General features: G+C 51.5%; 1 protein-coding gene across 2 annotated transcripts in view; it reads left to right on the top strand.

Annotated features, from left to right (window-relative positions):
* The first annotated feature begins 1,856 nt into the window (after nt 1–1,856).
* The window catches only part of ASB2 (ankyrin repeat and SOCS box containing 2), a 47,867-nt gene continuing 23,837 nt past the window's right edge, over nt 1,857–25,886 (top strand). The window contains exons 1-4 of one of the 2 annotated variants that reach the window (XM_043921486.1): nt 1,857–2,130; nt 11,334–11,445; nt 15,969–16,245; nt 24,129–24,224. In XM_043921486.1, coding sequence (XP_043777421.1) covers nt 16,040–16,245; nt 24,129–24,224 — 302 coding nt within the window. In that variant the 5' untranslated portion in view covers nt 1,857–2,130; nt 11,334–11,445; nt 15,969–16,039. The remainder of the gene's footprint in view (nt 2,131–11,333; nt 11,446–15,968; nt 16,246–24,128; nt 24,225–25,886) is intronic. The other variant, XM_043921485.1, reaches the window with a different exon arrangement.

Raw genomic sequence — 25,886 nt, 5'->3', positions numbered from 1 at the left:
TCCTTGGGTTGAGAATATGCCTGGGAGAAGGGAATGGCTACCACTCCAGTATTTTTGCCTGGAGAATCCCATGGACAGAGGAGCCTGGCAGGCTATAGTCCATGGGATCACAAAGAGTTGGACATGACTAATCGACTAACACTTTCACTTTGGGGAGATAGAGCTATAGCTAAAAGCATCAGCTTTTGCATCAGGCAGACGTGGTTCAAATTGCTAAACCACTACTTATAGATTCTGGACAAACTCCGCAGTCTCTCCAAGCCTCAGTTTTCTCATCTGTGAAATGGGGTAATGATAGCACTTGCTGCAAGAGTTGTGCAAGTGCAGCCGGAAGACGTTGTCATATGAGTCAAAGTGTGTCTGGCCAGCCCCCTCCCATTGCTGTCCGCCCTCGATGCATTTTCTGTTCCCTGTGATGCTTGACCCACAATTCAGGCTCTTAATTTTCAAAAGTTGAGTGCAGGCACAGGCAACAGGATTTGGAGACCAAGTTTCTCCAGCTTTCTTGACTCTATGAGGTTTGTCTGGACTAGGAGGGAGAGGCAAGACAGAGGGCCACCTAAAAAGGGGCCCTATCCCTGCGCACAGCCCAGCCCTCCCAGGCAGGCCAGACCTGGGTCTCTGACATGGAAGGCAGTGGCATCTGTGCCCTACATCTGGCAGGGATCCCAAGGAAGCAGTAGAACTCCAAGGATGCACTCCATGGAACCTACTAGAATTTCTTCCTGCCGAGAAATATCCCCAAACAGTAAAGAGCCCCGGACAGCCCCCTCTTCTCTTGCATCCCTGTCATAGCACATGGCCTGGGGGTGCTATGTATGAACTGACCTTTCGGGGTCATCAGCCACAGTGGCCTGGGGGGACTGTCCCAAGTGGAGGTGATGCTGGTAGCTGGGAGACAGACAGCCTGGGACTCATCACACCCTCCTGTCCTTAGCCCCAGGTCAGCCTCTAGAACACTGACCTGACTACAGGGCGCCCTGAACTCACTGAGATTAATTTCCAGATGGAATATGCAAAGTGAGCCACGCTCTGGGGTCACAAGTCCAATATTCTGCAAGGGGAAGTGGTCTCTGAAACGGAAATTATTTTCCATTTAGAGGAGTGGCCAAGTGACATTTCCAGCGTCCCCGACTCTGTAACCTGAGATCTGAACGCAGACGTGGGCATGTGGGTGCCTGGCATCGTGCATGCTCAGGGCATGTGCCCGTATGTGTGCTGTCTTTGCCACCCGAGGCTAACATCTGGGGCCACTCATTCGAGTCCAGAAGCAGAGAATTTCTTCCCTGGGCCTGGAGGAAGGGCTCCACTGCCCCTGCCCGGGCTTGCCCACAGGCTTATTCATTCGTTTGTTCCCCTGCCCACCCCACAGACTCCAGCAGCTGGATTCCTGCCCTGGGACCCCCAAATATCAGGCTCTGCCACCTGCTACCCGCAAAGGCCCAACATTGAACCTGCGTATCCTCACTTCCCTCTCGTTCAGAGTTTCTTCCTCCCTGCCTTCCTGCCTGCTCTCCGTCTCTCTCCTTCCCCTCTTCCTTCCCAGCCTCCCTGACTCCCCTCCTTCCTCCTCTCTTCTCTCCATCCTTTCTTCCCACTTTCCCTCTTTTCTGTCTCTTCTCTTCCTTTCTCCTCTCTCCCACATTTCCTTCCTTGCTCTTGCTTGCAGCTTTCTCTCCCAGCTCTGTGTCTCTTACTCTCTGCATCTCTCTCCTCTCTCGCTCCCTCCTGGGGAGTTCCAGAAACATACCCATATATGGCCTCCGTGTCAAGGATCAGAAGTGATGACGTCACGGGAGAGCCAAGGCTCCGAGATGCTCTCCGAAGTCAAGTCCGTAATTGACGCGGCCTGGAGGAAACCAGGATCGCGGCTTCCTCGGTGCAGTCTTTAAACAGGAAACCTGAGATTCATAACATCTTATAGTTTGGCTTGCCATCATTGGTCATGCGATGGGCCCGAAATAAACTCCCTGCTTCAAAGGAGAGCATTTCAGAACTGCCTGGCAGAGCAGCCAGAAGCCCAGGGCCAGGGCTGAAGGCAAACTCAGGGAGCATGTTCTGAATTAAGACACTCTCGGAAAAATCCTTTTTCTTACCCCTGAATTTTACCCTTGTTTCAGAGCCTAACAGGTAATGCATGCTTTCAACTTTCTTATGCAGAAAGACTGCTTGTCGGGCTGGGACTTAACTGCTGTGGTATCTATTCATAGCCTCTTAGAGTCAAAGTATGTTTGTGTGTCTCCCTCTTTCTTCTATTCTCTTGAGTTATTAAAGCAGGCTGGTGACTTTTATTTTGGATTGGGGGCACAGAGAATCAGCCGTTTGCATGTACTTGTCCAATCTTCCGGAGGATTCTTGCTCAGAATATCACTCTGCTGTGTACTTCTAAAAATGGCAATGCAAAAGGAGTTATCAATGATGCTATTGTTGGTCCTATAGGCCTTGGGCAATGTCTGTATCAGACAAATGACTTTCAGAAATGCTTTCAGGTTGAGGGAAGAAATATTTTCATGCATGGGGTCGTAATTTCATGTGCCATTTTTGGAGCGTCTATGGAACATCTATGTATGGGCAGGATTGTGTGTGGGTGGGGGGGAGGGGGTGATAGCAACCTTGGATGCCACGAGCTGTATTTGCAATAACTTGGGGTTTAGGAGAGGAAATAGAATCTGCAAACAAAACTAAGATACCACGTAAAGAATGAAAAAGGGTGTGTGTGTGTAAACATGAGGACACATTCAAAGAAGTGCTGGCCTTTGAAAAGATGGATGGATGTCTCAGATGGGTGGAGGGTGGGTGGGATAGGGACCTCCAGCTGGAGGATCAGCTCGGGCAAAGGCAGACAAGCTGGGGTGGGTCTGGGGAGAGAGTAGGGAGAGCCGTGTGGTTATAGCAAAGGGTCAGGAGGTGAGAAGTGGCAGTGATGCTGGAAGGGGAAGTCGGGAATGGGGGTAGTGGTGGGAGAGCAGTATCTCCCACCAGGCCAGGCAAGAGGATGGAACATGTCCTGACCATTTTTGAGCAGAGAAGGGGTGGAGAGAATCTGACTTTAGGCAGCTCCTTGCAAAGCCAGAGGAACGAGGAGGCAGGGAGGCAGCGACCCTTAGGTAAGTCATTAAGGCCTGAGTCAGGGCAGAAATTGAGCCCCCAGCACAGGATAGAAGAGCTTGCCTCAACAAAAGGTAAGTTTACGCACGAGGCAGCAGTTGAGGGAGTTCACAGGCGCCCAGGCAGAGCCGGCGCGGCCAGCGCACCAGTCATAGCCCCTGACCTCTGTGGTCGGAGGCCCGGGGCAGAGCGCGGTGGGGCAGCCAGGGGCGGGCTCCAGTCACTTCTGCAACAGTTGGACAGGTCCCGACAGCTGGTGGCAGGACTGTTTACAGCACAGCCCCCTCCAGGACTGGCGGCTGCCACCACCTGGCAGCCTTCCAGGTTGCATCATCCATTCTTGCACAAACAACCCAGCCCACGAGGGCCTGGGAGAGGGGAGGGCGTCACCTTCTCCCTCCTCCTTGGGGTGGGGACCATGTGTGATCCACCCCTGGTGACCTGACAATGAGTAAGAGCCATCGATACCCGTGAGCCTTCATTGAGCACTCACCGTGAGCCAGGTGCTGGCCCAGCGCTTGTGGTAGTTCCTCTCACTGACTCTTCTCCTGGGCATCATGAGTTAGAGACGATGGTGACTCCCATTTCCCAAAGGTGGAAACTGAGGTCCCGAGAGGTTGAGGGTCTCATCTAAAGCCAGAGAGCTAGGAGGTGTTGGAGATGGGACTCAAATCCTGGCTTCTTAGCTGATGGGCCTCCAGTGCCCAAGGCCTAAGTGTGGTCTCTGAGGTCCCCCAGGGGACCAGCACTGCGGTAAACAGACCCGTCCTGGCACCACTGAACCATCATAAGGTGCTCTACAATGTGGGCAGGCTGGATCCAAAACAGTCTTCCCAGAGGAGGCACAAAAATATCCCTGGACCCGCCCACTGTCCTTCCACTGCTGAGCTGAAGAGGGTCAGGCCGCCTGGAATGGGCAGCCATCACAGGACTTGTTGATATCTTTACTTCTCATCCTCAGCACCTTCTTTTGAACCAGTTAGTGCTTGGGAGTATAAATGAGTTGTTAAGAGCTTTGTGGCCGAGGAAAACGTTGTGGGGAGGTGATGGTAACACAGAGCTCCTGCTCATGGTCAGTTGCTCAGCCAGGTCTGACTCTTTGCGACCCTATGGACTCTAGCCCACCAGGCTCCTCTGTTCGTGGGATTTTCCAAGCAGAAGTCAGTTGATTCCTAACCTGCCTGAATTTTTTAAAGAAAGGGCGACAGAAAAGAAGGGTAGAAAAGACAGAAAAAATAGAGGGAGAAAAAGAAAAAGATTTAAGTAAAGGCAGGAGAACAAAAGCAAGCAAGCAAGCAAAGACAAAAAGGAGAAGGATCCTAGCTGATTTTGAAGTGATCTCGAATAAAAGATTTCCAGCCAGTCCTGCATGTGGTTAGGCTGGGTGAGGGGAGAGAGGGCTCTGGGAGGGCACCCCAGCCCCGCCTGAGATTTTCTCTTCTGGAGCCTGGAGTTAGAGCTTCCAGAACATTCTACCACCCAGGGGTCAAGATGAGAAAGAGTCCATGTCCTCTGGGTGCCCAGAATAGGGCTGGGCAAGGCCATACTTGGGCTTGCCAGGTGGCGCTAGTGGTAAAGAACCTGCCCGCCAATGCAGGAGGCATGAGACGCGGGTTCGATCCCTGGGTGGGGAAGATCCCCTGGAGGAGGGCGTGGCAACCCACTGCCTGGAGAATTCCGTGGACAGAGAAGCCTGGTGGGCTACAGTCCATAGGGTCGCAAAGGGTAGGACGCGACTGAAGCAACTTAGCCGGCAAGGCCATATTTGGGCTGCGTGCAAGGGCTGGGGCAACAGTGATCAGAGACTCAGACCTACACTGGGGAACCCGGCCCCTTCGCATCCCCAGCCCAGGCTTCTGGCACAAGGCAAAGCCTGGCATTCGCTGATCCCTGGGCAGAAACCAGGGGGCGGGGGGGGGGTCTCGAGTCCTGCGTACGTGCCAGACCTGTATGTGCCGAACTGCTGCTGTGGAAAAGAGTGAGGAGGTGTGCCAGGGGAGCATGGGAGGGGGCTAGCTGTGCCAGGACCAGCCCCTTCAGGGCTGGGAGGTAAGAGACACATCCTCCACTTGGGAGGCTGAGCAGAAGGTGACCCACGGGGCCTGGGGACTCAATAGCATGGGACCCAAAGGTATAAAATGGAAACTTGGCATTCACTGATGCTTTCCTTAGCTGGTGCTCGTGGCCCCGCCTCAGACTGTGGGCCTTTGGGCCTGTGCAGAGTGTGTGCTTCTCCTCGGAAAATGGAGTATTTTCCACCAAAAAAGAGAAAATAGGTTTCTTCCCCCTTGTTCTTTCTTCTTCCCTGTCTCCCCCTCCCCCTATTTCTCTCCCCTGTTTTAGGGGTAGCTTCTGCCTGCAGTTTGCAACAATCAATACATAATCTTCTAAAACGTCATCAGGGTCCTAACCCCTGGTGAGCGATTCATCCTGATTCAGGTTGGCGAGCGGTGCTCAGCTCGTTTAGCACAGTCTTGAACTCCTCTGCATATGATGGGTGCAGAGGGCCTGGGGGCGTGGTGGTGTGGAAGCAGATGTCCCTTGGTGACTTGGGCCCGTCGCACCCTGTCTCTGGGCCTCAGTTTCCCCTCCTGGGCTATGGGTCAGCAGTGGTCAGGTAACCTTTGACAGGGTTATTCAGTAACAGGTCAGCTCAGTAACCTCCAACAACGCCCTTGCAGCCTCAGAAATCTAGAGTCCTAGCTCCCGAGGGAAGCCAGGACTGTGTCTGTCACCAGCATCAAAGTGTCTGAGATCAGAAGAGCAGGGAGGGGCTTTAGAGCTTTAGAGTCTGAACAAAGGCTCAAATCCTAACAGCTGTGAGGCCCCAGACGCCAGCAGCCAGAGGCTTGTCAGCACTGCCTCTTACAAAGGCCCAGCCTGGGGCTCTAACCTGGGCCCTCTGGGGGCCGAGCAAGATGGCCTGGATTCCGCTCCCCCACACCCCAGGGCCAAGTCAGCCCTTAGCAGAGACTTCCAGACTAACCCCTGCTCACGGCCCTAAGTGTTCAGTGTCAGAGAGTCTGATGAAAAAAGGGGCAGAGGGTTAGGGTTAGGGTTAGGTTTAGGCTCTCTACCACTTATAATCTGGGTCTCCCCATCTGGGCAATGGGAAGAATCCTCCCCCAGTGCAGGGGTCTTGAGAAGTCAAAAGGTGCAGTATGTGAAATTGGCCAGGAAATGGTGAAGGGACCCACAGCACCGGCTTTTTTTTTTCTTTAGTTCAGTGTAGTTGATTTACAATGTTTCAGGTATACAGAGAAGTGATTCAGTTATACACATATACTGGGTTGGCCAGAAAGTTCATTAGAGCTTTTCCATAACATCTTACAGAAAAATCCAAATGAACTATTTGGTTAACCCGATATATGTACTCTGTTTCAGATTCTTTTCATTTATGGGTCGTTACAAGATAATGAATATAGTTCCCTATACTATACAGAAGGTCCTTGTTGTTCATCTGTTTTATATATAGTAGTGTGAGCACCAGCCTTTTCTATGGTTTAGCTTTTAAAGCCTTAGGACCCAGGAAAGGGAGAGATGCTTTAATGTTTTACAAACACGAGTCTCCAGCTGGAAGTATTTCCTCAGATTTCCCAGGGCCCCTCCGGATCTAGGGCAACAGCAGATCAGAAAGATTAAGCTTCATAAACGTATTGGGCATTGCAAGGAGTGGGGTTGAGAACCCTGGAGGCCAAGAAACAGCCCAGGTCAATTCCTCACTTCCTCATGTGGCCCCAGGCTCACCAAGCAGTCTATGGTTAGGACTATCTCAGGGTAAGGTCATGGGATGTTTGGGAGGCCCTAGAATAGATAGACAGTTATATACTTATATAACATATATGTACATACATTTATAATATAGTAATATATGAAAGTGAAAGTGTTAGTTGCTCAGTTGTATCCGACTCTTTGAGACCCCATGGACCCACCAGGCTCCTCTGTCCATGGGATTCTCCAAGCAAGAATACTGGATTGGGTTGCCATTCCCTCCTCCAGGGGATCTTCCCGACCTAGGAATCGAACCCAGGTCTTCTGCATTGCAGCTATATTCTATCATCTGAGCCAGGAAAGCCCCCTTTGAATATATATGTATATGTATGTGTGCATATATATATATAGTCTTTCTATATATATAGCCTTCAGTTTAACCTGGCCCTTTATTCAAAGCTTACAAAACAACTAGAGTCTGTTGGTTACATGGGATGAGGACTAGGTGTGAGGTCAGAAGATACAGCCTCTGGTCTCTTTCTCAATTTTGCCCTGCTGTTGCCTCAATTTCCTCATCTGTAGAATGGGAACAACAACACCCTCATCATAGATCTACCACTGGCTCAAGAGGACAACATTCAGGAGAGTGTAAATTAACTGCAAGGGGAGGCATTAGGGCTGTGGTTCTCCCAGTGCTCGTTGCAGAGTCTGAAACACAGCGATTTACGTAAGAGCTGACCCGGACAGTCCACACTCATACCTAAAACACTTAAGTCGACCCTGCCTGAAACACTCATCCAGCCCTTACTATGTGCCAACCCTATTCCAGGAAATAAGTGTTCACTAGACACCCTCTATTGTTGTTTGTAGGCGGTCACCTCATACATGAATTCAAACCTGGGATTAGAAGGAGTGGGACGGGCTGTGGGTCCTTACAAAGTTCCCAGGACAGCAGGTCGTGTACGCAGGAAAGGAGGAGGTGGCGGGAGGGGCCCTGGGGAGCGAGGGATTTGGAAGTGGTGGGCGGAATCCATCCCGCACCCAGGCTGGGCTTGGGGAGGGCATGGCGATCTCCTTCCTTCCCAAGCTCTGAGCCTGTTACTCACCCCCGGGCCCGCCCATCAGAGCTCTGCAGGGTCCCGCGGGGCTGCCTGGACTAACGTCCATCCTGATCACAGCTGAGGGGAAGGCGGCTCGCACGGAAATTGCCAACCGGGAAGGCGTTCCGGGTGACAGAGTCGCAGCGGGAATGAGTCAGAGCAGAGAATCACAGCATCTCTGGAGCGTGGACTAGTGTTAGCAGGTTTTCCTGGGCCACTGGCCACGTGCTAAGTGGCCTGCCCCATGTTCATACAGGTCACCTGGTTTCATCTGCCGGTACCTCTGTAGACCAGACGCTACTATGTCTCCATTTTACAGAAGGGCAAATTGAGGCAGAAGGGGTGGGAGCAACATGCTTCCCATGACGCAGTCAGCTGGTGGCAGAGCCGGCTTTGAACCCAGGCAGTCAGACATCTGTGGTCATGCTATCTACCAAAAGCAGGGTCTTCTCATAATAGCTGTGCTTCCAAGGTTTGACCCAATCATTCATTCACTTGCCCATCTGACATTTACTAAGTACCTACTGCGTACCTGGCCTCGGGTTAGGTCCTGGGGTTATGGCGCGAATGTGACACAGCCCTGTTCTCTGGACGCCTCTGGACTCCCTGGGAAGCCAGGCCCACAGTGGGTAGTCAGAGCACTAGGAGAGGACGGGGGCCCTTGGAGGCAGCTCAGGGCTCCTCAGCCATCAGATCTGGGAGGCTTCCTGCTGGAGAAGCCACAGGAAGGCATCTGGGACAGACAGTGAATGGACGAGGCCGGGAAGGGAAGGCAGATGAGCGGACAGCTGGAAGTGGCTTATCTGGGCTCTTACCTCTGACTCAGGTCCTCAGCAGAGTGGGAGCTTGGTGCCCTGGAAGATGACTGCCAGGCCCTTTCCTGTCCCCGACACTCCCAGCCATGCCCCCAGCCCCAATTTCTACTAAGACATCAAGAAGCCACTCTTCCCACCCCAAACAGCCACAATGACCCCACGCCATCAGTGGGAACCCAGGTCCCTGCCAGCTCGCAGGCAGACCCTGGCTGTCAGGGAGCCTGGATTTGTGGGAAGGGGAAGGAACCGGAGGAAGAAGGACCACTTTTCAAATGCTATTATTTAATCCTCACTTCAGTTTTGCAAGGGCCCATGTTTCTATGCCCATTTTACAGGTGTAGAAACTGAGGCCCAGCTTGGAAGAGCACTGACTGTGGATTGGCCAGGCATTGTGCTGAGTGCTTTACTGTGTTAACACAAGAACCCCCGTCACAGCGACTGTTACCCCCATTTTACAGATGCCACCTGGGAGAGGTGGGGGTTCCCCTGGAGCCAATGTTTGGGGACCCACAAAGGAGAAAAAGAGGGGCCCCTGGAAGCCTCGGTCTCCCCTATTCCAAGCTGGCCTTGGATGGGCCACGCTCAAACACTGCTCCCTCCGCAGGCCTCTAGCTTGACTGGCAGGGCCCACTGCACTCTCACTTTCCCTGGGAAAGGGCTATTTTTATCTCAGTCAGCCTCCCAGAGGGTCCTATGAGATGGCCGGCCTCTTTCCTGGACTCAGGCCCAGAAGGTGGCCCAGTCCCCAAGCCGAGGCCTCAGAAATCAAGCTGAGCAGCATGAAAATGAGGAGAAACTGAGGACAAGAGAGGGGCAGGGCATCACCCAGGATCTCACCTCCTCACCCCACCGTCACTCTGCCATGAAATAGGTGCTCTTATTAAGCCCATTGTTCCAAATAGGAAAAGGAGTACGTCAAGGCTGTATATTGTCACCCTGCTTATTTAACTTATATGCAGAGTACATCATGAGAAACGCTGGGCTGGAAGAAGCACAAGCTGGAATCAAGATTGCCAGGAGAAATATCAATAACCTCAGATATGCAGATGACACCACCTTTATGGAAGAAAGTGAAGAGGAACTAAAGAGCCTCTTGATGAAAGTGAAAGAGGAGGGTGAAAAAGTTGGTTTAAAGCTCAACATTCAGAAAACTAAGATCATGGCATCGGGTCCCATCACTTCATGGGAAATAGATGGGGAGACAGTGGAAACAGTGTCAGACTTTATTTTTGGGGGCTCCAAAATCACTACAGATGGTGATTGCAGCCATGAAATTAAAAGACGCTTACTCCTTGGAAGGAAAGTTATGACCAACCTAGACAGCATATTAAAAAACAGAGACATTACTTTGCCAACAAAGGTCCATTTGGTCAAGGCTATGGTTTTTCCAATGGTCACGTATAGATGTGAGAGTTGGACTGTGAAGAAAGCTGAGCACTGAAAAATTGATGCTTTTGAACTGGTTTTGAAGAAGACTCTTGAGAGTCCCTTGGATTGCAAGGAGATCCAACCAGTCCATCCTGAAGGAGATCAGTCCTGGGTGTTCATTGGAAAGACTGATGCTGAAGCTGAAACTCCAATACTTTGGCCACCTCATGCAAAGAGTTGACTCATTGGAAAAGACCCTGATGCTGGGAGGGATTGGGGGCAGGAGGAGAAGGGGATGACAGAGGATGAGATGGCTGGATGGCATCACCGACTCGATGGGCATGAGTTTGAGAAAACTCTGGGAGTTGGTGATGGACAGGGAGGCCTGGTGTGCTGCAGTCCATGGGGTCACAAAGAGTCGGACACGACTAAGCGATTGAACTGATCTGAACTGAACTGATTAAGTCCATTGCAGGGACACCACCCTTATGGCAGAAAGCGAAGAAGAGCTAAAGAGCCTCTTGATGAAAGTGAAAGAGGAGGGTGAAAACGTTGGCTTAAAGCTCAACATTCAGAAAACTAAGATCATGGCATCAGGTCCCATCACTTCATGGCAAATAGATGGGGAAACAGTGGAAACAGTGGCTGACTTTATTTTTCTGGGCTCCAAAACCACTGCAGATGGTGATTGCAGCCATGAAATTAAAAGACGCTTGCTCCTGGGAAGAGAACTTATGACCAACCTAGACAGCATATTAAAAAGCAGAGACATTACTTTGCCAACAAAGGTCCATCTAGTCAAGGCTGTGGTTTTTCCAGTAGTCATGTATGGATGTGAGAGTTGGACTATAAAGAAAGCTGAGCGCCGAAGAATTGATGCTTTTGGACTATGGTGTTGGAGAAGACTTTTGAGAGTCCCTTGGACTGCAAGGAGATCCAACCAGTCCATCCTAAAGGAAATCAGTCCTGAATATTCATTGGAAGGACTGATGCTGAAGCTGAAGCTGCAATACTTTGGCTGCCTAATGCGAAGAACTGGCTCATTTGAAAAGACCCTGATGCTGGGAGGGATTGGGGGCAGGAGGAGAAGGGGACGACAGAGGATGAGATGGTTGGATGGCATCACCAACTCAATGGACATGAGTTTGAGTAAACTCTGGGAGTTGGTGATGGACATCTGGGAAACTTCCCCTGTGTGGGCCGAGAACCTGACACCATGCCCACTGTGCAGGTGCCAGGCTGGAGGAGGATGGCAGTATTACCCCTGCCTGCTCAGAACCCCATGAGTGCTGCTTACCTGGATCCATGTCCCTGGAATTCCCAGAAGGAGAACTGGATTTGAGGTAGGAAGCTTCGGCTCCAAAGCCCTATGTTCCAGCTGCCTGTCCTCATACAAGCCTTTCCCTTCCCCTTTCTGAATCATAATTGCTTCATCCATCATACTCATGTGTGGGTATCAGGTACATAGGGGCATCAAGTCCTTTTGGAAGGCTCGAGGATGCCGAAGATTTAGTAAGTTAACTCAACAAAAAACGTTCTTACTTTCTAGGGCTGTTGTCAGGGCAATGCTATGAGATAAATGATAAAAGGCAAAGTCTCTGTATGCTGTCTGACCCATGGGGGTGGGGGATGGGGAGTGGGGAGTCTGGCATTGGCTGCAGGAGAAGGTGGTTCCAGGTGAGCATCACCTGGCTGCCCTCGCCTTCCTAGAAATCTGGTCAGGGAAGGGGTGCTCGCTGGAGCTGGGTGCTGTCCAGGTGCCTCTGAACCACCCACACCAGGCTGCAGAGCCAATGGCTATCTTGGGGTGAAGGACTGGAGGGGTCTCCTCCCCACTGCCCACACCTACCCAGCACAGGTATGGCTCCCACAACGCAGTGAAATGGGTTGTCTCATTCCCATTTTTACTGATAAAGGAGCTGAAGCCCAGAAGGGGAAGTGACTTGACCAAGGTCACAAAGCTAGTAAGTTGCAGAATTGAAACTAGACCTAGAGTTCCTGACTCTCAGATCTGAGATCCTTCCACTCCTACCTGGGTCTGGATTCCCCCTGCTAAGCTCCATACCTATGGAGAATCTATTGACGTGGCCATAGGGACCCCCAGGGACAGAGAGTTTGGCATAGAGCTGACCAAACATCTCAACGAGTTGCAGAAATTTTAGAACAGGAAGAACCCTTGGAAACCTTCTAGCCAAAACCCTCCTTTTGCAATGGGAAAACTGAGGCCCAGAGAGAGACAGGGATGTGGCTGAGGTCACAGAGCACTTGAGTGTCTGGGAGACTATAACCCAGGTCTCTGGCTCTTCGTCCAGTGCTCTTCCCCGTTGGCACTGGCCTGGAGCAGAGAGATGCCCTCAGGTGGAGGCATCAAAACATTAGGCCAGGCACTGGGTGTCAGCACTTCCGGTCAGGGCAGCACCACAGGTATTGAGTCTCTCCCTTGTTCCAAGGCAGGGGTAGAGCTGGACTCCAGGCCTGGAAAAGCCAAGGCAGGGATCTTAGGCACAGGGTAGCGAAGGAGGTGTGGGAAGCAGGGTCTGGCCCAGGCGGCTGGGGGGACCACCTGGCTGCATGGTGCCAGGATCTAGTCCATCCCGCCATTTAACAGACAGAAAAACCAAGGGCCTAAGAGAGGAAGATGCTCATGGCTGAGCTGGGAAATGAACCCAAGTCTCTTGATTCCCAGTCTTGAGCTATTTATACAATAAGCAAAATTGATGTTGTTGCTGCTGCAAAATAATAATAATGGTAGAGGTAGGAGATCAGGTGGAACTTTATAGGGCAACAGTTGTTACTCTTAGGGCTGTGACAGTAATTGTGTGTGTGTGTGTGTGTGTGTATGTGTGTTCAGTCATTAAATCATGTCTCAATCTTTGGGACCCCATGGACTATAGCCTTCCAGGTTCCTCTGTCCATGGGATTTCCCAGGCAAGAATACTGGAGTGGGTTGCCATTTCCTTCTCCAGGGGATCGTCCTGGATCAGGGATTGAACCCAGTCTCCTGCATTGGCAGGCAGATTCTTTACCACTGAGCCACCAGCTAAGCCCTGGTGACAGTCATGAGAAGAATATCTACCGAGGACTCAGCCCATGTCCTCATTCCCTGCCCCTCCTCCACCCCGGACGGTGCTCCCCTGCCCCACCTGTGCTTTATGACCGGTCATTCTGCCAAGTGATGTTCCCAGTCCCCTGTGCAGCTCTTAGAAGAAGTGTGATACCCAGGCCACACACCAGAATCCAGAGATTCTGACGTAATGGGTCTGAGATGGGGCCCAAACACAGTCCTTTATAGAGAACCAATTTTATATACTTTTAAAGTAGATATATTATTGTGGTATAATGTACTCACAGAGAAGCATACAGATCACACTTGAATGGCTCCAAGGATTCAAAGGGAACCAACCAACAGTAAATCACTTAGACCAAGAAATACAGGGGACATCCCTGGCAGTCCAGTGGTTAGGACTTCCCCATCCAATGCAGGGGGTGCAGGTTCGATCCCTGGTCAGGGAACTAAGATCCCACATGCCTCAGGGCCAAAAAGTCAAAACATAAAACAGAAGGAAGATTGTAACAAACTCAATAAAGACTTTTAAAATGGTCCTCATCAAAAAAAGTCAAAAAAATACCGTGTGACTGGCCCCCTTCATGGGCCCTCTCAGTTAACTCCTAAAGGTAACCACTCTTCTGACATCACCATAGATTAGTTTTGCCTGTTCTTGAACTTTATACAAATTGAATGGTGTGCGTGTGTTCTTTGTTATCTGATTTCTTTTGCTCAGTTTGGTTCATGAGATTCATCCTGTTAGTGTGTGTAGTGGTGGTTTGGGTATTTCAATGATGTCTACTATCTGTCATGTGAATATACCACAATGTAGAATGCTAATAGGCATTTGCGGAGTTTCCAGGGGGGTTATAATGAACCGCACTGCTATGGACACTCTTGAACTTTTCTTTTGGTGAACATATGTACACAAGTCTCAGGCATAGAGCCTGGAGTGGGATTTGAGGGTCAAAGGAAATATATATGTTCACCATCAGCAAATGCCTTCCCATTTTGACACTCCTGCCAGGAGTAGGGAGCATTCTGGTTGCTCCACATGCTCTCTAATCCTCCTCATTTCCCGTCTTCTTCTCTTGAGCCATTCTGGTGGGTATATAGCAGTATTCCATTGGAGTCTTAATTTACATTCTCCCCACACACTTAGGAAGTGAAGTGCCCTTACCTCTGGTGGTTGGCCATTTAGCTGTTTTCTTTGTGAAGTGCCTGGCATAGTCTTTTGAGTATCAGTCAACTAGAGCCACAAGAATCCTACATACCACAGCACCCCCAGTAAGAATTCATTCTCAGGAATTCCCTGGTGGTCTGGTGGTTAGGACTCCATGATCTTAGTGCGGAGGGCAGGGGTTCAATTCCTGGTCATGGAACCTAGATCCCACAAGTTACTTGGTGCAGCCAAAACAAGAAAACAAACAAACAAAAAGAGTTCAGTCCGGTGTTCTGGGTCTGCAGGTCGATGGGCTGATGTAGGCCAGGCCAGGCTGGGCTACTCAGCTTCAGGCTGCAGGCCCGCTGGACACAGCTCCTCTACGCGGGTTGGGCTAAGGCTGCCCCAGGTGGGTTCACCCGGGGGCCCAGCTCAAGGGCAATGGCTCCAGGGGGGAGTCCTGGCGATGGCAGAGGAGCGAGTGCGCTGCACATGCTCGTGTCAACCGGCTGCTTTACCACGTCCACCAACACTCATTGGCCAGAGCAAGCTACAAGGCCAAGCCCAGTCTCAGTGGGGAAGGACAGGGGAAGAGGAAGGTGAATATTTGCTGAGCAAACCAAATTACAGCCCTGGTATTTTGCATATATTTTTAAAAGACCTTATATGACTCTAATCTTCGATCAAGGCTCAGAACCACTGACCTAGAGTCACACTGCATGTCAGCCAGTCAAAACAAAAGTCAGGCTTAGCTGATTTGACCTCATTTCCTTAAAGCAGTTGACTCAAGCAAAGTCCATTTCTCCTTTAGGCAGTTTTTTTTTTTTTTTTTTTTGAGAAGACAGTCCCTGGAATTAACACGGCAAGTGATTTTAACAACTGATTTTTAACTAGAGCTTATGATTCACCTCTAATAATCTCAACTGTAGTATAGGGCAGAGAAGTGGGGAATATGGTGTTGTGGATAATTGGAAGGAAGGAATGTGAGCACAGTTGTGTAAGTGCCGTGACGGCAGGGATTCTGTCTGTTGGTATCGTTGTTATATCACCAGTGCTTAGAAGAGTGCTCAGTAAACAATCTCTCAATTAATGATGCATGCATACATGCATAGATAGACTGTCTGGGATGGAAAAATAAACCGTGGATGAGTGGATGGTTGGTTGAATACATAGATGCATATAGGTGGATGAATGGATAAATGACTGGGTGGGGGACAAACAAATACATCAGAGGTTAAATAGTGGAGAGATGGGTGAATGACTGGATGGTTGGATAGACAGATGAGTGGATGGATAGGAGCATGTATGGTCGGATGGATAGATTATTAGAGGGCTGGACAAATGGATGGAGAGGAGAACGAATGGGAGGGCAAATGGATAAATGAGCAGGTAGTTGGACAGCTAGATCCGTGAGAGAATGAATAATTGGACAGGTGGGTGGTTGGTTGGATGGATAGTCAGGCTGGCAGATTGATGAATAGATGAGTGGATGGATGGATGGATGTATAGATGAATGGGTGATTGGGTAGATCATATGACAAAATGAAAGGATGAAACATGATTGTGTGATTGCTACAAGAAAGCATAGCCTTTCCTGTGCATAAACACAGCTACTTTCCAAACTCTTAGTCACCAGGAATACTTTGGTCTCCTCACAGAGTTTTCTGGTTTGATGCTTGCTCCTCCCTGCTGAGTGTCTTCTGGAGGCGGAGGTAAGGGGTGTAAGAGGATGGCCACGGAGATCAGTGCTCGGGGCACACCGCGCGCCATTGGGCAAGAGGAATACAACCTGTATAGCAGCCTGAGCGAGGACGAGCTGGTCCAGATGGCCATTGAGCAGAGCCTGGCTGACAAGACTCGGGGCCCAGCCGCCACTGAGACCACTGTGCCCACACGTGTCAACCGCGAACCCGCCCACTTCTACCCATGGACCAGGTGAGCAAGGGGATCCAATCGGGTGCAGATCCCAAACACTGTTAACCCAAGACCAAAGTAGCCTGGTCTCTAAGATGTATTTTCACACTGTAATGACTTACAGTTGTTATCTAAGCCTCCTGAGCTCTGAAGGTGCCAGGCACTGCCCTGGGTACTATATGCACTTTGCCTCATTTTATCCTCTTAAGGACCGTCTAGGAGGCTCTATGCTATATTCCCATTTTACAGATGAGGAAACTGAAGCTCAGGGTTGAGTGATAGTCCAGGGTCACACAGCTGGCAGACTGTGTTGCAGACATGGAACTTATCTGGTTCCAAAGCCCATAGCTTAGTCTTGCATCACTGGCTTTATGATTGGATGCAGTGGAACTGAGGTGCTGAATCTGGCCAGAGTTTACAACCCTATCTGTGCTGTCTCCCTGGAAAAACATGTCTGAGAAGCAGTAATATCTGCCTGGCAAAGCCATCTTGCCTTCTGTTCTGGCTCCCCCATCTCGGTATGACCTCATCATCCCATTAGCCGGACCATCTACAGCAGCACCAGGTTGCATCAATAGAACTATGATGTGGGCCTCAACTGTAATTTCACAGATGCAATTTGAATTTCCCAAGAGCCACTCTAAAAGTAAAGAGAAACAGATGAAATTAATTTGTATCTAAAATATTATAATTTCCAAATGTCATTAATATGAAGCTTATGAATGAGATACTTACATCCCCTTTCATATCAAGTCTCTGGAAGCCAGTGTGTATTTTGCATTCACAGCCCATCTCAATCCAGACTAGCCACATCTCAAGGGCTCACTAGCCATATGTGGCTACATGCTGGACATGTAGCATGTCCAGAGACAGAACTAGATACCTAGTGCCCACTTCATAGGAGGTGAGAAGCAGGGAGGTTATTGGGATCTTAAAATGGCACTGGATCTTATAATGCTTTTAGAAAAGAAGCATATACATTTTAAAAACTGCTTTTGCTCAGTACGGAGTCCAAGTAAAGTGTGTATTTGCAGGAATTTTGTTAAATTTTATTTTTATTATTTTTTTATTTTAACACCAGAAACATTTTGTATTGGAGTATAGCTAATTAACAACTGGAGTATAGTTGTGATAATTTTAGGTGAACAGTGAAGGGACTCAGCCATACATATACATGTGTCCATTCTCCATGGGGGTAGGAAGTGATATAACAGTTGTGTGGGTGTTTCCTTGAGGCATGGGCCTCAAATCTTATTGTTTTCAACAGCCAATTGACTTCCTGTGTGACCTCCAGCAAGTCACTTAACCTCTCTGAACCTCAAACAATAATAGTAATAACAGCAGCAACAATAAACAGATTTTCTGATGCCCAGAACCAGTGGATAGGGATGAAGGTGGGTGATGGTACACCTTGACCCTGTCCTCTGATGAAAGGGTGACTTTGGCCCTTTGAAGGCTAGACCACTTCTGCCAGGCAGGCTGAGCAAAGGCCTGGGATGCCCACCACTCAGGCGTCCCTTCCCTAAAGGGGCAGGCAGGCAACCTCCTCAGATGAAGGCTCCAAGTTACTGAGCTGTGCATAAGGAAGTCCCATCCTGGGACCCAATCTGAAATGCAGAAGTCCAAAGCCAAGATCATGGTGGCTCATGTTCTAGAAGCCCTGGTTCCTGTTCTGGCCGGTTCAGCCTAAGTCAGACCACAGGTTCCTCTTTCTCAGGGGGATCAGATAGAGAGCAGAGCATCCTCCCCTCATCCCAGCTGCAGCACAAACCATGCATCCCGGGGCCACCTCTGCAGCCTTCTCCCCAGTGTGGGAACCAACCCCAGGAGCCCTGAGGACCCTTGAAAATAATAGCACTGGGCCCTGACCTCCTCCTCCTCCTAGGGGTAGGAAGTAGAAGCCCATCGTGGGGTGTAAACATTTATCCTGAAAAGAAACCTCTCACACAGCAGGGCAAGGACTTAGGCGAGGCCATGTGGTCCTCACCTAAGACCCAGGCGGAGTCGAGCAGGGCAGGAGGACTCGGCCTGCCTCTCCTCACCCTGGAGGTGACCTGCGGCCGCCTACGTTCTGTTCTGGCCTCTCCTCTCTGAAAGGAGGCAGAGCTGCTGGGAAAGCAAGTCCCTTCCATGTGATTTTTAATGAAATTCTCCTCCTCCTGCCCTGCCAGCTCAGCCCACAGGCATTCACCTGACCCTGAGAGAAGCCAAGGAAGGTGGATGTCTCGGGGTCCGGTTTACATGTGACAACGCAGGCGCCCCGCAGGGCCAGGACCCAAACCAAGGTCTGACCCGCCTCGAGTTTCAGACACTTAGCCAGCTGTGCTGATGCTACAGAGGCCTCTCTCTGTTTTCTGTCCCTCCTCCACTTCCAAGTGCTCTCCCCACTGAGATTCAGGGTCACCCCTGTGTAAGAGACACACGGGCTTGCGCTCACACTCACACACAGCCTGACATCTAAGTCCGATAGAGTCCTTGAACACGTTTATCCCCGAATATCACCGTGTCCATTAAGTGCACCCACAGCAGGTCTAGAAGGCGGGCATCACACATGCCCTCAGAGGCGCCCCGTGGCCAGCCCCTCTTCATCTTTGAGCAGGCTCCCCGGTCAAGCAGGTCGCATTCTTACTTTCCTGGCTGTTTACTTCACTGCCCCGACAATGACTTACAGCTTCTATCTTTTTATTTCTGCCGTTCACCTGTGAGCTCCTTGGAGGCCGGAGCCTCACTCGTCTTTCTTCCTGTGAGGCCCTGAGTCTAGCACATGGGGCCTGACCTGTGGCAATACCACAGAGCTCTTTGTAGGCAGATGAATGGGTGAATGCAGACCCAAGCGAGGCTGTGGCTGATTAGACCGGAAAGCGAAGCGGGTGTAGAATGGGTTTGAATCCTTCCTCTGTCACTACTGGCTGTGTGACCTCAGGCAAGTGACTTGACTTTTCTGAGCCCCAGCAGCCTTATCCCTAAAATGGTAATAACAAAACTTGCCTAGGTTCACCTTGTACCTTTTCTTACGAAAAGCAAATCAGATGAGGTAGGTGTTGAAGCCCCCCCGCAACATCCTGCCGCCTGAACGACTTCCCCCCACTTCCTCCCTGTGTACCCTGACTGCTCATCTCATGACAGCCTCCGTTTCCTGGACAAGCTTTTGTGTCCCTGTAGGAAGACATTATCTGGCCTCCTGAGAGTGTCCCCAATGACCCTGTGTGACCTCCCTGGGGACAGGGAACAGATATTATTCACTTTTGTATCCTCAGTGCCTGGCAAAGAGCCTGGATCACTGCAGATGCCCAGGGAATGTTTTTATACAAATCGGTGTACTTTGAATCCAATAAAGTTCTCTAGAAATACAATTTATTGTTACCTGCTTGTGACCAAAATGGCAAATGTGGACATAAAGGTCAACTGGCACTTTGGGATCCTAGAAATGAAAGCCAGCTCAGCATTTCAGAGAAAATATAATACTCCTTCTTAAAGTCATTTTCCAATTTGTTTCTCTTCTGCCACAGGGTAAAGGGTTAAACCCTGATCCCTGAACCCAAGGTAAAGGGTTTGGCTTGAATACGTATGAAGATCATTTGCCAAACCTTGGCCTACTGAGGACTCCCTGATTGGAAGACGAACTTCCTATCCAATAAAGAAACAGGGTTCATGCACTCATGAAACAGGGAGTCCAGGGTTACTGATATAAACCAGTTCAAATGGTGGGTCTAGAAGGCTGAGTCTTCCAGTTTTTAAACTTCTGCATTTTATTTAAGGTTACATTTCTAAGAAGATGAAAGCATGAGGCAGGAACTTGCTTGAGCTGATGTATGCACAGCTGCAAACAATTCAAAAAAGCCACTTTTACTGTACAGTTATGATGTTCCAGCTTCATTCTTGGCACTTGGATGTGTGAATCAGGCCTGATCCCTGCTTTCCCTAAGCTTGCAGTCTAATGAGGGCAAGGCTCAAAGGTACATAATGATCGAATAGGATGGATGCAGCAAAGAGGCTTGCTTCAGTGTCAGAGGGACACAGAAAGAGTTGATTTAATTCTTAGTCTAGGAAGTGGGCTTTGCAGGATGAATAGGAGTTCGTCAAACAGGCTAGAGGAAGCAAACGTCTTTGAGCTTGTGTCCTCATGTGCAAAACGGAGCCAATTATATCTCCTTCACAAAGTGGTCTAGAGGATGAAATGAAATACTTTGTGCCATGCCCCTATCCTAAGACTAGGTATAGAGCAAGCTCTCAGTGAAGCTTAGCCTTAGCTGGGAAGGCAGAAGTTGCTGCATTAGAATTCACATTCTCCTCTACATATGAGTACTCGCTGGCCAGCCCAGAAAGAATGAGTTGGCCAGTGGATGAGAGGGAAACAGAACCCTCATGGCAGGGGCATGGAGGTAGTGATCCCACATGAGCTCTTCATCTCTCTAATCATGAGGACAGAGGGCTGGTTCTCCAGGAATCTGAAGTCTTGGCCTACAACCACACACCACCAAGACTGCCATAGAGGGCATTACCCTTTCAAAGGTTTCTGTTCGCTTGTTTTGTTATATTCATTGAAATTTATCAAGCATCTACTGTGTGCTTCGCTGGGGGCTCAAACAGTAAAGAATCTGCCTCCCATGCAGGAGACTTAGGTTCGATCCCTCGGTCAGGAAGATCCTCTGGAGAAGGGAATGTCTACCCACACCAATATTCTTGCCTGGAGAATCCCATGGACAGAGGAGATTGGCGGGCTGCAGTCCATGGGGCTGCAAAGAGTCAGACACGACGGAGCGACTAACGCTTGACTGGGTGCCAGACCTTGTACTTGTGACACCTGCACTGGACATAGGGTTTGTGTAAGGCCCAGATGAGGGAGCAGGTATCGGACGCTGCTTGGTAGGGTGGTAGGCACAGCGGAGAGTCTTGTTGTCAGCTCCCTCCGCTATGAAGATGCCTGCTTGCCATCTGCGTTCACCCAGGTCCAGATCAAATTAACACTCTTCCTGGGACTGGCCTGGGCATCTTATTAACTCCAACAGGACTAGCTGAGAAGTTAGGGGACCTTGTCATCACTGCTCGGCTCCCCACTCTCACCGAGCCTGACCCGTGTCTGAAGCCAGGATCAGGATGAGCTGGATTCCAGGACAGGGACGTGGTGACGGTGACACACCCCCAACCCCGACCTGCCCGCCCACACAGAGGACAGGGGACCCTTCCTGGGCCCCTTCCAGGTCATGACCTGCGCCCACATCCTGCCAGGTCCCTCTCACCTCGGATTACTCAGCCTTGGTGGTTTTCTCTGCTGGGAATTTCCCTGCTTCGGACCTGAGGGGAAGTGGGGCTGGCAGGCTTGATCAGAAAGAACACGGAACCCAGTCGGGGGCCCAGCCTGCTTTCCAGCTCTGAGCACTCACCCTGTCTGCCCCTCCAGCCCAGTTAATGCCTGATTTCAGAGCCCCCAGAGCGAGCCCTCTGGCCTCTCTCCCAGACCCTACCCTGTAGCCTAGTGGTGGTGGGTGTCCTGGCCCCCCAACACTGTAGACCTCTGAACATCTTGAGGATCACATCAATGATCTGCACCGCTCGGGCCTAGCGCAGGGCGTAGGACCAGCAGGACCTGGGAAGTTCTCGTTGAAACAGACCTGGTCTGTCTGCTCCCTCCTCCATCTGTGGGAGCAATCCACCCTCTGCCTCCATCCAGGGAGCCGGGAGGATGGAAAGGAGGTGCTGCCCTGAGACTTCATGAGGGAAAGTCACCATCACCACCTCACTGTCCCTTTCTTGCTGTTACTTTTATGCCATCAGTGAAATGTCCTCATTTCCGGGTGGGAGTGGGCTGTTATCAACGCTTTTTACCTGGCTAAAAAGAGTCTAACAGCAAAAAGTGATGAGGCCACACATGGACCCATGATGAGCATGCCTGGGTCCCCAGGACCATGCCGATGTAGAAGTCCAGGGTGTTGTCACGACCCTCGGGTTGGGGACTGCCGCTGTGCCCAGAAGTATCCCTTTTCCAGGGCCGGGAATAAAAAATACACCTGCCAATGCAGGAGACTCGAGCTCAATCCCTGGGTCGAGAAGATTCCCTGGAGGCGGAAAAGGCAACCCACACCAGTATTCCTGCCTGGAGAATCCCCATGGACAGAGGAGCCCGGCGGGCTACGGTCCACAGGGTTGCAAAGAGTCAGACATGACTGAGCAACTGATCACATATACACGCAGCAAGTGCAGCAATGACGCTGAACCAGCAGCTCTTGGGGCTGGGGGAGGGGACCCTGGCAGGGCCAGGCTCTGAGCCCCCCTCCCCAGGACATGGCCTTAGATGTGTATGACCTCCTGAGTTTCCACGTGAGTTCACTGCAGGGAAAGCTGCACCACCACCACAGCAGCGATGGGACCCCTGGTCTGGTCCCGCCTTCTCATTTTGCAAAACAGGAAACAGGCACAGAGGGGTGGGGGCTTGTTCCCAGTTGCAGGGCCTGTCAGTGTAGAGGACTGAGGGCCAGAGAGGGGATGGAGGGGTGGGAGAGACCAAGCCTCTGGGGAATACAGCCCATGTCAGAGCTCCGTGGACAGGCAGGCGGCGACTTCGCAGCTGCGTGTGGCCCTGGGGCAGATTCTCACTTCTCAGAGCCTCAGCCTCCACGTCTAGACAAGGCAGTGGCATTGGCATCCACTCTAGCCTTCGTGGCATCACACTCGGCCTCGCGGTGCTCAGGAGCAGGTGGGGGAGAAGGAAGGTAGGAAGCGATGACCGTGGTGCAGTGATGAACCACATGGGACAGGCGCTGGCGTCCTGCCCGTCTCTCTGCTCCTCACCCTTCCCCGAGTCCCCGCCTGGCTGAGAATGCCCACAAAATCTGCAGGGCCTCGTGGTCACAGTTCCAGCACCTCCGTGGCCCACAGGGGCCTGGTCACCTACAGCAGCATCCTCCCAATCCTTTAGGGCACCCCAAGAGGGGCGCAGGAGACCAGACTGGGTCCTCTGGGGTGTCCATGGCCCCAGGGCCCCCAACCTGCTGGAAGAGGGGCCAGGAAGCCTCGTTCCCATGCCAAGTCTGACCAATTCAGATCTGTACAGTGGCCACCACCCCTCCTTTTGACCCTCCTGTCCCCACAACAGCCGAGGAGGGTGGGAAACCTGAGCCCAGAGAGATGAAATAATGATATGATCAACGGTGGACACGTGTTGAGCCCCGTGCCCGGCCCTCTGATAAGCCCTTTATACTGTTCACACACTCAGGCCTCACCAGGCTAAATCCCAGAGAAGGGGCACCTGTTCAAAGTCACATAGCCAGGAAGTGCCAGAGCTGGATTTGAACCCATGTCAGTCTGACTCCAAACCCCGGCTCTCATGACCCTCATGCATCCTTCTGCTGTACCCTCTGCACTCTTTGTTCTGACCCTGGGATGGCAGGACCCTCTAATGAGGAGCTGGCGAGGTGCGGGTGGGTCACTGACCTGGCTTGGCACCCCAGCTTTACTCTCCTTGTCCCCCACCCCGGTGAATCTCTTGTCCATCTCTTGTTGGGACCCAGCCCAGCCTGCCCGAGACTGAGCGCTTTTCATCCTGGGACCTGCCACTGACTACTTCTCACATCCTCTGGGTGAAGAATGTCACCTTGCTTCCTATCTGCCCCGTGGTTGGCTGGGGAGGGGGACCTGGGGTGTGGGGTGAGGTTAACCTCATTGTTGTCTTATATGGTCATTTAAATCTCCCAGGGCTTCCTCCAAGGGCCAAAAATAATCTGGAGACACAGCAGCTGCGTCCAGACACAGGGAGGACCCGGCCATCTGCTTTGGTTCAGAGCCCTGTATCTGTCTGTCAGTCTCCCCCTCGCTCTCCCTCCATCCTCGTTCCTGCCTCCGGCCATGACCCGCTTCTCATACGCGGAATATTTTTCCCTGTTTCACTCCTGCCCTGCACCCTCCAGGTCCGCAGTGTCTCCTGAGAGCGCCCCGACCTCAGCCCCCAAGGGCCTGTTCCAGGAGGTTATGCAGAAATACAACCGCAGCAAGTCCCAGCTGGCGTAAGTGCCCCCCGCCGTGGCCCCCAGACCATCCAAGCTCACCCTCCTCCAGACGGGTTGGGGGTGGAAGGCAGGCCCACGGGCCCCAGGAAGGGACCCCCCCAGACATACACCTCTTCCAGGTATGTCCCCCTGAGACTCAGAGGCTCCAGCCAAAGCAGGCTTGGTGGTCACAGACTCTATCCTCAAGGAACTGCCAGCCAAGCTGAGCTTGTGATTAACCCCTCAGTGCGTCCCCGCCTCAAATGGGCCCTGTGTACTGGATTCACCCCACAGGGCTCTGAACCTGGGGACCCAGCGAGAGGGAGATTGGGGGGATGGCTTCAGGACCCCAGAGGCTCAGAGCTGAGACTGATGAATCAGCTGCTCATCTGTCTCACTTCCCCCCTGCCATCAGCGTGGGTCTGTCTGAGCACATCCACAAAGCCCATACCCGCAAGTTTGGTTTTGCTTTGTTGCTTTTATTTATTAAGCGCCAGGTGCTAAAACAGAGAAACAATCCGAGCTGCAAGAGGGGCTGTTTGCCTAGTCCTAGGATGCTGGGCTAGGTGTGTCCTTGAAAATAGCTCTGTGCTAGTTCTGTCTCTGCTCCCCCATATCGACCCTAGAAGCAGCTAAAAGCCAAAAAGGGTCCCATCACTGGAGCCCCTGTATCCTTCATCACTTACATTGTGGGGAGGAGGTGATTGGCCAATGTTTTACTTCCTCTCAGCCCTTCGCAAGCCCTGCCATCCCCCCTCTCCCTTGGTGCTGCAGGTAGGGTTTTGATCGTCTCGAAGAGCGAGACCCAGCTTCTGGTCTCTGCGTTGCTCCCACTTCCTGTGCAACTGTCCACGAGTTGCTGTCCCTCTCTGAGTCTCCGTCCTGTGTTAGGACAGAGTGGCCTCCAGGGTCCTGTGTGGCTCCTTAGTCTTTAATGGCCTGACACCCCAGCAGCTCGCCCCACCCTCGAGGCGGGCACTCTGGCTGAGCTCACAGACAAACCAGCGGTGTGTGCGCCTGAGCGCTCCACGGTCCTTGCACCACAGCTGGACGAGACCCAAGCTGGGCAGCGGGTCCTGAGAGTGTTCTCATGACACTGCACACCACCACGGCCACAAGAACAGCCTGCCCTCATCCCTTCCACTTCAGCCGGGTCCCACAGGAGACTTTCCGGGGGAGACGGGGCACCTACCCCACTGGGGCCTTTCCTGACACCAACAGGGGCTGCTCTGGCCGCTTGTAAGAGGAGCTCATCAAGGTGGCAGTGATGGCGTTGATGGGGACTCCAGGGCTTATCTGGTCAGTTACCCATCGTCCTTGCTGGATCTGTAACTTAACCGGCATCTGTGCTCTGAAGCTATTAATAACCAGAGAGACTGAGAGCCGGGAGGAAGTGCTGCTCTCGCCGGAGGAAGCAGCTGGGAGGGTGAAGGGGCTGGCCCTGCAGACGCTCCGGGCCTATCCCGGCCCCTGACAGGGATGACGGTCCTGGGACAAGGCTGGCCTCTGGTCTCACCTCCTCCATCCAGGAGATGGGAACATATATGCAGCATGTTTCTCAAGGGTGGAACCACAGCAGTCGTTATCCTCACTGACTCTCCAAGGATGGAGGAAGCCAGCTCAGAGAACGAATGAATGAATGAATGAAGTGGCTTGGATGAGTCAAGCTAAGAAGTTATC

The sequence above is a fragment of the Cervus elaphus genome, chromosome 13 (genome assembly GCF_910594005.1).
Source record: "Cervus elaphus chromosome 13, mCerEla1.1, whole genome shotgun sequence".
NCBI classification, from domain to species: domain Eukaryota; kingdom Metazoa; phylum Chordata; class Mammalia; order Artiodactyla; family Cervidae; genus Cervus; species Cervus elaphus.
The sequence above is the reverse complement of the archived record's forward strand: the minus strand, read 5'-3'. Positions and strand labels throughout refer to the sequence as shown.